The following is a 13,345-nucleotide window of genomic DNA, read 5'->3' as shown; positions in this document are numbered from 1 at the left end:
GAAATATAAGGGTAGTTGACTAAAGTGATAAAGTAGTTGACTAAAGTGATAAAGTGATAAAGTGTAGTAAATATAGAATATAAAAGTGAAAAAGGTGTTTGAAGGTGGGTCCATTAGTGGCAAAGGGTAGTAAATATAGAAAAAGTAGGAGAGTAAAAGGGTACAAAAAGCAAAACAGGGCATTAATTTGTGGACAGTTTTTGAAAGCCAAACAGGGCATTAAATTGTGGACGGAGGGAGTATTAAGATATTATAAGTCACCGAGATCTTTGATTCTTCACTTTAGTCAGATAGAAGAATACATCTCACTGTGGTCCTATCAATACGTTATGACGTACCAGTATAGACAAGTAGCCAAGACAAACTACTTCCATCTATACCGCAACCTAAACCAATAACTTGTCCTAGAGTTATTTCGGCTGTGATCATTTTATATCTCTTAAGGTTATTCCAATTATATGGTCTTCTGTGATCTACAACACACCATATAATCTACTTATATAGAGATAGAGAACATACATATGCAATCATGAACACAATCAGATAGGAGATTAAAATAGTGAACTTAGGAAACATTGTATACAAGCATAAAACGTTCTTGCTTTCAGTATACAAATCCAACATTGTCTCTATGAAAGATATCATGTGATGAGAACTTCTATCTATAAATAATGGGGCTTATGGTTCAAAACTTCAAATTCCACTGCTTCTCATCTTCAAATCCAAAAAAAAAGTTATATTAGTCATTTATATGTTGGTGTTGTAATTGTGTAGTGTTTACACCTATTAAATTTTAATTTTACAAAATATCACTAGTTGATCCAATTAGATTCCTCACCCATTTGAGAAAAAACGTTGTTTCGAGGTGGAACCCACAAAAGGAAATTTGAGCAGTGTTTTCAATAAATTTTTTAAGGGTAAATATCATCAAAACTCCTAAATTATACTCACTTTGTCAAAAATATCATGAAAGTTTCGAAATGTTCTCTAAACCCTCAAATTATCAAATTTTATCAAATATAGCTTGCATCTATTTTTTGATCACTAGAAACATAATGTGACTCGCCGGATGCTACAGTGTAATTCATATTCTAATTTTTTAAATGATATGGCAAAAACGATGTCATTTCGTATCATATCATTTAAAAAAATTAATCCACCTATGATTTTAAAATTCACGCTGACACGTATTAACAAAATTCAATGACGGAAAGATGACTTATCTCGTCGAATGAACTATTTTCGGGACCTCTATTGTTCGAAATCATATCAGAAATCACCAATTGTTGGAAAATGCTGAAAGTTTGGAGTTTTTTTGTCAATTTTTCGTCACCAAATTTTCTATAACCGGACATTTTATGAAAAAGTTAAAGTTCAAAGTTTCTAGTTTAGCTTGCGGTTCTGAAGACTGAAGGACAAAGGATTGAAGACTGAAGACTGAAGATACCAACTGAAGTATCAGTTGAAGAATCAGTTCGGAACTGATTACTTAATGCATGCCGCGTGGACTCAGCAGACTGATACTAAAGTCAAGTATCAGTTAAACATTCTTCCTCGGACTGAATTTCCAACGTTCAAAGAAAGCCACGTACTCCAAAAAGGACAGCCACATTAAATGCAGAGATCTCAGGATCATCCCTTTCTGCAGAGGTCATTCCTATTTGGTGGCTACTTTATTAGAGACGTCACATCTCCTGCTCTTCAACATAGCCGTTCCCACCAAACAAGGAACCTCGAAGATTTAAGCCTCAGCTCAAATTCGAAATGCTCTCCAACGGAAGAAATCTTGAAGACATTCTCTGCCAACGGATCTATTCAAGACCTCTCCTATAAATAGCGTTCGAGGATCACTTCAATCTTCACCGATTCAACGAAATAAGCTGAAACTCTGCCAAAATAGTTTCTCAGCCAAAAGCTTAACCTCTCCAAAGCTTGAATCGAAGAAGATAATTCCAAAGCCAAAAATCAGTCACTGCTGATTACACACATTCTCTTAGACCTTAGGCAAATCTCTGTTTACCCAAAAGCCTAGGTCAAACTTGCTCCAAAGAACTCGTTCTTTGAAGTATAGTTGACAAGTTTTCAAACCTCCTTTCGAGAGATAGAATCGAGTGTTTGAGTGTTTAGGAGTTCAGGAAGGTACTGTGACTCTGTAAGATCTTAGCACGGGTTGTGCTAGGAGTGAGAAATCCGACACGAGTGAAGTGTGGATACTGAATAGTGGAATCTTCAGTGGTACGGTTGTGTGCACCCGGCAAGCACACGGTTCAGTTTGCAGTGCACCAGTTAAGCACTTGCGGAGTGGATTGTTGGTCTGATCAACCGACCGTGGATGTAGGAAGTGTTTTCCGAACCACGTAAAAATCTCTGTGTTATTTACAGCTTTCAGTTTTACATTCTTACTTGTGTTGTTTCAATTGATAAACTGAATACTGAATAAATGCAAAGAAAAACATAAGACTAACAACGTGCTCAACCGAGGCTATTACGAAACAAAGTTATTTCCGCTGCGTATGACATCAGTCTGACTGATCTATCCTTTGATAGTCAGGAAGAGTGATATCATCTCTGTTTTAGCAAACTCGACTGAAGCCCTTATGTGCATCAGTTAAGTTCCAGTAACTTAACTGATAACTCCTTACTGAAGAGTTTTCAGTATCAGTCGTCAATCCTGTTTGGTCAAAACTCATTTTAGTTAATAGGTGTCTTAGTTTGCTTGTAAAGTTTCGTTTTGATCTCTATCTTGAGATCCCTCTGTGTCAAAGGAAAGAAAAATAGCCCATATGTGTATTCTCCCTCCCCCCATACACCTATTCGAGACCCTCCGGACCTAACAAATGTTAATAACCCAATGAAGCGCCATTGGACAATAGTTCAACGCTCCCAACAAATGTATCTATATGTATATATATTAATCAAATAAATTTCTTATACTGGTTTTTGTTTTGCATTATATAACACTACTAACTAGATATGTCCATGCATATCCATTTTATTGGCTTACAATGATGGTGATTGGTGATAGAGTTTTCTTTTAAAATTAAAATTTTAAAGGAATAAAAAATAAAAAGGCATGTGGGTGTGGCATTATGGGGGAATGAAATTCAGTGTACCGCACTTTATGTCCAACTTTATGTTCCACTTTCAATTTTGTTTATTTTCTTATATATTTTTCTTTAATTTTAACTTTATATGTTTTAGTTTAATTTTATGATTATTAACAAGGGTTTATTCCATCAATTTAGGGTATATAATTATTTTTTATCATTTAATTTTACTTTTATTAGCTAATAAGAGGTTGATAAATTCAAAGTCATGGTATATACTTTAAAAAAAATTGAAATAAAAATTAAATATAATTCATATATTATAATATTTTATTTTTATAAAAAATATTTTTAAAATAATAGATATAAGCATGGGACACAGTGACACACATAAAATTGTGGGATACTGAATCTCATCCCGGCATTTATGGGCTGAGCGTAAAGAAAAGAGGGCGAAACATCAAACATGTATACAATTATTAGTAAAGAGGGGGAAAAGTGGAAGTGAAATTGGGTCTTTTAATTAGTAATTTTGATTACCTATATATATTAATTTATTATATTTTAAAGACTTTGAGGTGCACAATTATTTTGATTTAATTTAAAATAAATTTTGCAACATAGGTCATCCATCTATACAAATATCCCAAAGAGAAGTAGCCGTGGTGAGAGCCAAACCGGGTTCTTCGCAAGCGTTATGGGTTCTTAAATCATCAACAATTGTAAAATAGCAATCTTCACTAATCGTGTGGGAAACTATGAGATCGCAGCAAATTCCGTCGGAGAAATATGGAGCATAATGGCACATCTCATACAAGAGTCGAGACTTGCATTCCGGCCGCCAATGCTTGTAGCACTCTTTCACGTCGATAGTCACATTCGGCCAAAGAAGTTTCTCATTAGACGCGTCATTTACAATTACTGTTGCTTCTAATATGTTTAACCATATGCTCATTACAACCAAGCTTATCATCATTTGCATCAATGTACTTGATCTTGAAGGACTCATGCTTAATTATAAGAATTTTTATCTTAATCCCGCCTCTGCAGAAACGTTCCTTGTTTTTGCTTCTTATAAATACAACCAAACTCGGTTGTTAAATGATATGAGTTGAAACATACATATGCATTTATTAATGTCATCTTAAATTCAAACATTAGTTATCTGTTATAAATTAATAAAAGTAACTTGTATCCAAATTAGGTCGCAATGTAATGATTTTCGTAAATGTTATAACTCAATATAAAGATAATTATCTCAAAGCACCAACACATATATACTAATATTTTATAGTAGACCACGTGTTTGAAATTCTCAAATTGATAAGTAACCCAAATTTTAGGTGCGGATATATAATTTTTTTCAAAATTGATCATATATTTATTTCAATTTATTTTTGTACAATATCATCATCATATGGATCGTCGTGAACCAACCCTCTAACTAATTAATTACTCTAGATAGAATAGAATATTAATAACCCATTTACCCATTGATTCATTGAAGACTATTTCATTAGCAGAAACTACAGTTTCGTGGCAAGTCATTAAGAATGTCAATCTCCTCGAATTTGCTCCGATCAAAATACCAGTCGCCTATGGCTTGTGCCACCGTCTGCAAAATTACATATCAAATTAAATTACTAGTACAATTAAATTTGAATGTTAAATTCTATTGTCTTACTTTGTTAGCGAGTATGTTGTTTCCAAACAAAGATGAGCACGTCGAGTAGAATTTTTCTGTTATATGACCATGACGGTAGCAACTATGTACAAAATAGCCTCTTCTTGAAGAGCTATCAACAATTGTACTCTTCAATGTCTGTATAAATGTGGTCCTAAAATCTAAACAAAAAATTTAGAAATTAATTAATATAAGAACTAGATTGCTTTCGTTGCAAATTAGTGATAAATCTGCATGTAAATACCTTTCATGGTTTGTAAGTCAGTCCAATTGCAAAATATCCACCAACTGTTGGAATAATCCTCATGCCACAAACATCCGCCCCTCCCACATAACAAGGGAAAACGGAGAACCAAAACCCAAACAACCCGAAACGCAAAAAAACAAAGATCTACCTCAAGACTCCACCCAACAAACGCACAAATAACACTATGACTAGCCATGTCCCGACGGACGGCCTCGTTGATGGGATCAATCTCGACATGATGTCCGCAACGCTATTACCTTCTCTATAAATGTGAGTTACAACGCAACGTAAATGTTAATAACCCAATGAAGCGCCATTGGACAGTAGTTCAACGCTCCCAACAAATGTATCTATATTTATATATATTAATCAAATAAATTTCTTATACCGGTTTTTGTTTTGCATTATATATATTAATCAAATAAATTGGCTTACAATGATGGTGATTGGTGATAGAGTTTTCTTTTAAAATTTAAATTTTAAAGGAATAAAAAATAAAAAGGGATGTGGGTGTGGCATTATGGGGGAATGAAATTCAGTGTACCACACTTTATGTCCAACTTTATGTTCCACTTTCAATTTTGTTTACTTTCTTATATATTTTTCTTTAATTTTATCTTTATATGTTTTAGTTTAATTTTATGATTATTAACTAGGGTTTATTCCACCGATTTAGGGTATATAATTATTTTTTATCATTTAATTTTACTTTTATTAGCTAATAAGAGGTTGATAAATTCAAAGTCATGGTATATACTTTTTTTAAAAAAATAATTTTTTGAAATAAAAATTAAATATAATTCATATATGAATATTTTATTTTTATAAAAAATATTTTTAAAATAATAGATATAAGCATGGGACACAGTGACACACATAAAATTGTGGGACACTGGATCTCATCCCGGCATTTATGGGCTGAGCGTAAAGAAAAGAGGGAGAAACATTAAACATGTATACATTTATTAGTAAAGAGGGGGAAAAGTGGAAGTGAAATTAGGTCTTCTAATTGGTAATTATGATTACCTATATATATATATATATTAATTTATTATATTTTTGAAGACTTTAGGTGCACAATTATTTTGATTTAATTTAAAATAAATTTTGCAACATAGGTCATCCATCTTGGTGTTTTACGAAACCAACACCTAAAACTATAAAGAGAAAACGTGAACTATACCTAGTGCAATTGACTGGAGAAGACGAAGTAAAAATGATCGGAAAACTTGCTCGAGAAAAACTAGCTGTTGTATTAAAAAATATATGATAGCGTAAGCAACAGTACACGAGCTCGGGCCCTATTTATAGATTTACAAACGGAGGGGTAAAATAGTAAAAACATCTGCGGTGCATGCGTCTTGCGTGACGGAAGGGTACGCTGGTAATTTCGATAATATGCGAGAGACCTTTCCGTGCGTTTGTTGGCTCCTCTGATGGAAATGTCTTTTCTGGCGAAGGCGTCTTCTCTGGTGATGTTGACATCTCTGGTGGAGGTGACTCTTCTGGTAAACACGTCTTCTCTGGCAAGGGCGTCTCCTCTGGCGGTAATGACTTCTCTGGCACGGATATACTTTCTCTGATGGCAACGACTTCTCTGGTATGAAGGACTTCTCTAGCGAGTGTATCTCCTCTGCCATATTCGTCCCGCCAATGGGGTCGATTCCTCTGATTCGTATTCTTTCCCAACTCTGCACATATTACTCCTCATCACATCTATACAAATATCCCAAAGATCAGTAGCCGTGGTGAGAGCCAAACCGGGTTCTTCGCAAGCGTTATGGGTTCTTAAATCATCAACAATTGTAAAATAGCAATCTTCACTAATCGTCTGGGAAACTATGAGATCGCAGCAAATTCCGTCGGAGATATATGGAGCATTATGGCACATCTCATCCAAGAGTCGAGACTTGCATTCCGGCCGCCAATGCTTGTAGCACTCTTTCACGTTGATAGTCACATTCGGCCAAAGAAGTTTCTCATTAGACGCGTCATTTACAATTACTGCTGCTTCTAATATGTTTAACCATATGCTCATTACAACCAAGCTTATCATCATTTGCATCAATGTACTTGATCTTGAAGGACTCATGCTTAATTATAAGAATTTTTATCTTAATCCCGCCTCTGCAGAAACGTTCCTTGTTTTTGCTTCTTATAAATACAACCAAACTCAGTTGTTAAATGATATGAGTTGAAACATACATATGCATTTATTAATATCATCTTAAATTCAAACATTAGTTATCTGTTACAAATTAATAAAAGTAACTTGTATCCAAATTAGGTCGCAATGTAATGATTTTCGTAAGTGTTATAACTCAATATAAAGATAATTATCTCAAAGCATCAAGTCATATATACAAATATTTTATAGTAGACCACGTGTTTGAAATTCTCAAATTGATATGTCACACCCCAATTCTTGAAACAATAACTATAACTGGGGTACGACTTATCATTTAAAATGAACAAGGGAAAACCCTTGTGAAATCCGAATGAAAGGGATAACAATCGGGCTTAGCCCCTTTGGATGAAGAAAGACAGGTATTCAAGTGATACGAACCAATCAACAAACATAATAACTTCAGGATCACAAGTGTGTCATGCTTCAGATAACCAACATTCACTGATCGAAATACTTGAGAGTCGATAGTCTAGGCTCAACAAAAGATATTGTTTAGAGTCACAACATAATAGGTCTTAAGTTAAGGAACAAAAGACAGATACTGGCTAGTTCTGCAGCGGAAATCAAAATAAGGAGTTGAACTCTAGCCTCAGCTCTGCCCCGTCATCACCAGCCATTAACCTGAAAACATTTGAAAGTATTTTTGGGCTAAGTACTAATGTACTTAGTGGGCTACAACATTTAAAACATTTCACAATCTATAAGAGCAGTTTATCCGATCTTACTGACATGACATAGAAGATTTTAAAGAGAAATAACTTCTATGCATGTTAAAACATTTCATATATATATATTTTTTATTGCGCGCAGTTGTCACACTCCATTCTGTTACTCGCTGTGATCCCGGACCTTTTAGCCACAGACGGATCTCTGTCTCCCGCTGGCTTGGACTGAGGGCGTAACCCAGCCAAGTTTACTTTGACCTCGGGATGCTACCCAGGCAGGCCTCTTATTTCTCATGCTCCGGAACACATCCAGCCGAGCACCCTTATAACGCCTCTGGTTAGAGCCCGATGGAGATCAACCCACCGAGTCACTAACAAGTGTACACAATTCTCAAACAACGTGTTAGGTCATAAGAGAACCTCAATTGATTAACTGCGCGAGCCTTAAACATGGTAGAGTGCACAAAAATATTTATTGGATAAACAGTTTGTATTTCATGAAACATTTAAGCTCATTAGCTCAATCATACATTTGGAAAATAAGCCCACCTGTATAGGCAAAGCCTGTCGTTTAACCTTATCTCTGAATCGGAATAGCAGTGCTAATCCTCCTGATGCTCAAAGCCTACAAGAAATCTATTCTCAATAGGTCTCCTTGAATCTAATCTTAAGTCATGGTGTAGTGCTTAATATTCTATGATTCACTTAGCCGGGTTTTCAAAATTTAATGAATAAATAATTGAAAACAATTCTCTTGAGTTAAGAACACCAACAATATTCTTACTCATCTTTCTTTTGTAATTGGAATTATAAATAACCAATTAAATCATAAATACTCTTATTGCAAAATAAATGCAATTTCATGTCATGCTTAGCATATAATAAGTAATTTACTTAAAATATGCACATAATAATAATAAAATATTATTATAAAAATTACTCTTTGAAAATAATTAATTAAACTTAAAAAGTATAATTAATTATAATAGTGCAGCTCCTTTAAATAAAATCTGCACAAATCCAATTAAATCAATACTTGGGCAGCCCATGATTTAAAATAATCAGAGGCCCAGCTGAAAATTTAAACAAAGGCCCAACCCTATCCCAACACCCCCACCCCTTTTTTTTCTCCCCCATCAGTCGCACACAACGCACACACTCACTTCAGTCATCCCTCTCTCTCAATTCTCGACTGCTCGCCCCTCTCTCTCTCTCACGGTTCACACCAAACCCCACCGCCGCTGCTACTCCATCGTGCCCGGCGACGAGCGCCGCTCCGGCCACTTCTCCCTCGACTCCTGTCACTCCCCTTGTTCTCCCTCCTCCTTGGCGACGACGAAAACGCCGCCGCCTCCCTCGGCCTCTCTCTCTCTCTTAGCCCGTTCCCGGCGACTTCAGCAGCAAGGCTGCCGCCGACCGCGACTCCCTCTCTCTCCCTCCGTCCGTGGCCGAGCGACAGCGGCAGGGCCGCCGCGCCCTGGCCTCCCTCTGTGAAAACCCAACCACCGCCCCAGCCCCTGTTCCCGATGGCCGACGACCCCCCAGGCCGCCGCCGCCCTCTCCTTCCCCACTCTTCACCGTGGCTAGGCAGCAACGGCAGAGCCGCAGTGCCTGGCCTCCCTCTCTGAAACTTCCGGCGACAAGCAGCAGCAGGGCCGCCCGCCGTCGACTCTCTCCTTAGGTCTCTCTCTCTGAATCGGTCCGGCCAGCAACCATGAAGGCCGCCGCCGCTGCCGACGCCTCTCGCTCAGTCAACCAATCACTCACTCACTCACCTAACTCTCGACACAGCAAGAAACAAGGCCCAAGACTCTTTCTTTCTTCTTTTATAAAACATGCTCTGATGTACGTATATATATATATACAGATCATTTATACATATCTACATTTGTATAAAAGTTTGTTTGTGAATGTATGTATGCTCGTGAATATCAGTTGGGTAGCTGTAAAACTTCATGTTTGTGAAATGGAAAAAGCAGAGTTCAAAAGATGAAACCTTTGAATGTTTAGTGGGGAAAGCCCTCGTGTGATCTTCAAGAGTTTTTTATTTGAGTTTGCTGAAATTTGAGGTGTGTTGCTGGTGGATTGGTGAGGGGAATGGTTCTCTCTGTTTCAGTTTCCCTTCACGAAATGAGTTGTGTGGAGTGGTGAAGGAGTAGTTGAATTGGCAGAGAAGTTTGGGGCATTTGATTGCCTCTGCCAAGCATGGCATAAAGCTTGAATTTTGGGCTGCTTGAATAGGTGTAGGGTGGCTGATGGGATTGCTGAGTGTAAGTGAGTTGAGTGATGATTTGACATATAAAATCCCTCAGGATAAAATTGTCGAAACTATAATAATTCTTTAGGATTTGCTAATTAAAAGCTCGTGAAAAATGCTTGAATGCTAAATTAAATAAATATGCAATGTATATACATTTAATAACTAAATTTACAAATGCTTTTGTAAATCATTTTTGTTGGAATTAAAAATATTTTTTTTTCTCAATCCGGCGTGAATCATCTTAAATCTAAGTTCAAAATTATTCTAAACTTAGTTCGAGGAAACGGGGTATTATATGATAAGTAACCCGAATTTTAGGTGCGGATATATAATTTTTTTCAAAATTGATCATATATTTATTTCAATTTATATACTTTTATTTTTGTACAATATCATCATCATATGGTAATTACTCTAGAGAGAATATTAATAACCCATTGAAGACTATTTTATTCGCAGAAACTACAGTTTCGTGGCAAGTCATTAAGAATGTCAATCTCCTCGAATTTGCTCCGATCAAAATACCAGTCGCCTACGGCTTGTGCTACCGTCTGCAAAATTACATATCAAATAAAATTACTAGTACAATTAAATTTGAATGTTAAATTCTATTGTCTTACTTTGTTAGCGAGTATGTTGTTTCCAAACAAAGATGAGCACGTCGAGTAGAATTTTTCTGTTATATGACCATGACGGTAGCAACTATGTACAAAATAGCCTCTTCTTGAAGAGCTATCAACAATTGTACTCTTCAATGTCTGTATAAATGTGGTCCTAAAATCTAAACAAAAAATTTAGAAATTAATTAATATAAGAACTAGATTGCTTTCGTTGCAAATTAGTGATAAATCTGCATGTAAATACCTTTCATGGTTTGTAAGTCAGTCCAATTGCAAAGCATCAAGTCAATTTGGGTGCAATTGTACCAACTTGGACTTAAAGATTTGCCATTGAACACATTTTCCGAAAGCTGAGAAAAGTTAAATTGGAAAAGAAACAAATCTAATTTATGAGACTAATTAATAATTATTACGTTGCTGACGTAATCTTATAGATCAATAGATCGCACTTTTTCAGTAGAAAATAAATTAACCTATAAAAACATTTATCAATCAATATATATACAGCAGTATACGTGAAGATTACACATACCTGAAATTGGTCAAAGGCTGATTCGATTAAAAAGAGTGGGGTTTGGACGTCTTTGACCAAATTTTCAGGGAAAAAACACTACAAATAGATATGATTTAATTTATAATTATAGTCTGGAAAAATAATGAAGATGATTACATAATTCTCCGGAAAAAATACATTAATTAACTAATCTTACCAGAATCGGATTGAATTTCGTTGTGCAGGATGTGGGCAACAAATTCTCCAATTTCTATATGGCAAAAATGAGGAAAATGTAAGGATATATTTATATATATATATATATATAAGAAAGTAGGAGAGAAGAAGAGAGAAGAATACATTTGTTTTTACCACACCGTAGAAGCGACCTTCCCTCAGATCAGCTCCCGTGAAATATTGTCTGTTAGTGATGCAAACAAAATTAACAACACATCATCGTCAATTAATTGATTTAAAAATATAATTAAAACTTGTAGTATATGAGCTTATGATAATCAGCTTATTAATTAATTAAGCTAGAGATCTTACCCACGAATAAAAAATCCTGAATCGGATAGACACTTGACTCTAGTAGAATCAGGAAACAATGCTTGAAACTTGTCACAGTGTAGGATTGTGGCTAAACCACCAGCTGAAGTGCCCGACAGTAAAGCCTGTAAATAATGTTTATTATATATATGTTCTAATTGAAATTAATGCACTACATAATATAATTTAGTGCAAATATATTAATAATCCACATATATTACATTTTTAGCGTTTCCCATTCCCATTCGCAGCAGCTCATCCATCATGGCCTCGTAGATCCGTCCACCCCTATAAGTGAGGTTGTGCACCTACGAGTCGACAACCATGTAATTAATGTATGAATTTTCATAGCCACTCAATTAAAAGAAATTAATTAAACTTACCGGATCTACCTCCTCGATGTCTGACATAAACGACGAGCCATCACAGTAGAAAATGTAAACAACATTCCAGTTATAGAAATCTGAAATTAATCATTTATAGTTGATATATATATTTTAACTTGGAGAGAAGAAAGGAGATGGAAAATAATGTTTATATATACCAGGATTGAACGTGGAATTATCTGCAAGCATCCCGCGGAATGTTATAGTACCATTTCTTGTGGCCATAATGACAGTACTACTTCCATATTCATTTTTGGATCTATCCAAGCAAGAACCTCTTGAGTCACACCACCCACCACCCTACGTTGCAACTTCACTTTGTTAGTCTAATTAATCATCAAAATGCACACACACACACACATACCTGTAAATAGACATGCCAGTTGTCTGCTCCATCTCCAAATCCTCGACTGTAGGCATAAGCGGGAGGGCTGCCGTCAAGGCAAACTATAACCAAAAAAACAAACCCGATAATTATTTAGTTTAAGAAATCATGTTTGCTGAAATAACTATGTATATATATACCTGCTCCTTTGGCAAGAGCATTCTTCAACAGAGTTATGGAAATGTTGCGAGCGCCGTCGACACCACAGCTTTGCAGTGCAATATTGAGAGAGAAGATGAAGATGATGAGCAACACAAATTGAGCCATGACTAGTGTTTGGAATTGGATGTGATGTGAACCACAGAAATCATCAAACACACATATATAAAGGTTCTTTTTGTGTGAAACTAAAGACGATCATTAATGTTCATTTCATGGGAGTAGGAGGTAATTCTTTTGCCACCCATATCACATGCATTATTAATTCTCCTTTGACTAATTTTGGCAAATTGATTTTGACAACATCTTACCGGCCCATTCTTTATGCATGACTGCAAACAAAATTGGAAATTGATTCTGATGTCCATACCATACTAAATTTAATTTATTTTCTTTCTTGATCGTTATTTTGTGTCCTTTGTGTTTATAATTGTTGTAGGTTTTAGCGAACGTCGAATCAAGTAATCCTAGAAATGGCACACGTATGATTAACTAGTTTTAACTTTTGATTAGATCACATTATATGCGTTTGTTATATCAATCGTCAAGTCCTATTTTAATATATACTTCCTTAATTTTATTTTTATTTTTTACTCATAAATCATAATACAATAAATTAAGTTGTTTAATATATACTCCATCCGTCCCCCAAATAACTTCCT

The 13,345-nt window shown here is 35.5% G+C and overlaps 2 protein-coding genes across 3 annotated transcripts; both read right to left on the bottom strand.

Annotated features, from left to right (window-relative positions):
- Window positions 1-4,516: 4,516 nt before the first annotated feature.
- LOC131015903 (pectin acetylesterase 8-like) lies at window positions 4,517-5,007 on the bottom strand. Its single transcript, XM_057944400.1, has 3 exons — window positions 4,976-5,007; window positions 4,732-4,892; window positions 4,517-4,662 (listed from the first exon to the last, which is right to left on the bottom strand). Exons 1-3 carry the CDS (start codon window positions 4,980-4,982, stop codon window positions 4,564-4,566), a joined length of 267 nt encoding a protein of 88 aa, XP_057800383.1. The 5' UTR covers window positions 4,983-5,007; the 3' UTR covers window positions 4,517-4,563.
- A 5,516-nt stretch (window positions 5,008-10,523) lies between these two features.
- On the bottom strand, window positions 10,524-12,798 carry LOC131015892 (pectin acetylesterase 11-like). 2 transcript variants are annotated; one of them, XM_057944381.1, is made up of 12 exons: window positions 12,665-12,798; window positions 12,504-12,586; window positions 12,298-12,439; window positions 12,137-12,216; window positions 11,975-12,061; window positions 11,754-11,878; window positions 11,565-11,625; window positions 11,422-11,475; window positions 11,244-11,321; window positions 10,956-11,061; window positions 10,712-10,872; window positions 10,524-10,642 (listed from the first exon to the last, which is right to left on the bottom strand). In XM_057944381.1, the coding sequence occupies exons 1-12, from the start codon at window positions 12,789-12,791 to the stop codon at window positions 10,541-10,543; spliced, it is 1,206 nt and encodes a 401-aa protein (XP_057800364.1). In that variant the 5' UTR covers window positions 12,792-12,798; the 3' UTR covers window positions 10,524-10,540. The 2 variants fall into 2 exon arrangements, with proteins under 2 accessions (XP_057800364.1, XP_057800365.1); XM_057944382.1 differs by lacking the exons at window positions 10,712-10,872; window positions 10,956-11,061.
- Between the last annotated feature and the right edge of the window lie 547 nt (window positions 12,799-13,345).

Source organism: Salvia miltiorrhiza, chromosome 3, assembly GCF_028751815.1.
Source record: "Salvia miltiorrhiza cultivar Shanhuang (shh) chromosome 3, IMPLAD_Smil_shh, whole genome shotgun sequence".
Lineage (NCBI taxonomy): Eukaryota > Viridiplantae > Streptophyta > Magnoliopsida > Lamiales > Lamiaceae > Salvia > Salvia miltiorrhiza.
Note: the sequence above shows the minus strand (reverse complement) of the source record. Positions and strands in the feature narration are given on the sequence as shown.

Excerpts from the sequence above, each read along its gene's own strand:
- LOC131015892 (XM_057944381.1), bottom strand. The coding sequence starts at position 12,791 with ATGGCTCAATTTGTGTTGCTCATCATCTTCATCTTCTCTCTCAATATT. Across the intron at positions 11,626-11,753 it reads TCAGGATTTTTTATTCGTGG|ACAATATTTCACGGGAGCTG; the intron begins GTAAGATCTCTA and ends CATCACTAACAG. Across the intron at positions 10,873-10,955 it reads TGACTTACAAACCATGAAAG|ATTTTAGGACCACATTTATA; the intron begins GTATTTACATGC and ends TTTTTTGTTTAG.
- LOC131015903 (XM_057944400.1), bottom strand. Across the intron at positions 4,663-4,731 it reads ACAACATACTCGCTAACAAA|ACGGTGGCACAAGCCATAGG; the intron begins GTAAGACAATAG and ends GTAATTTTGCAG.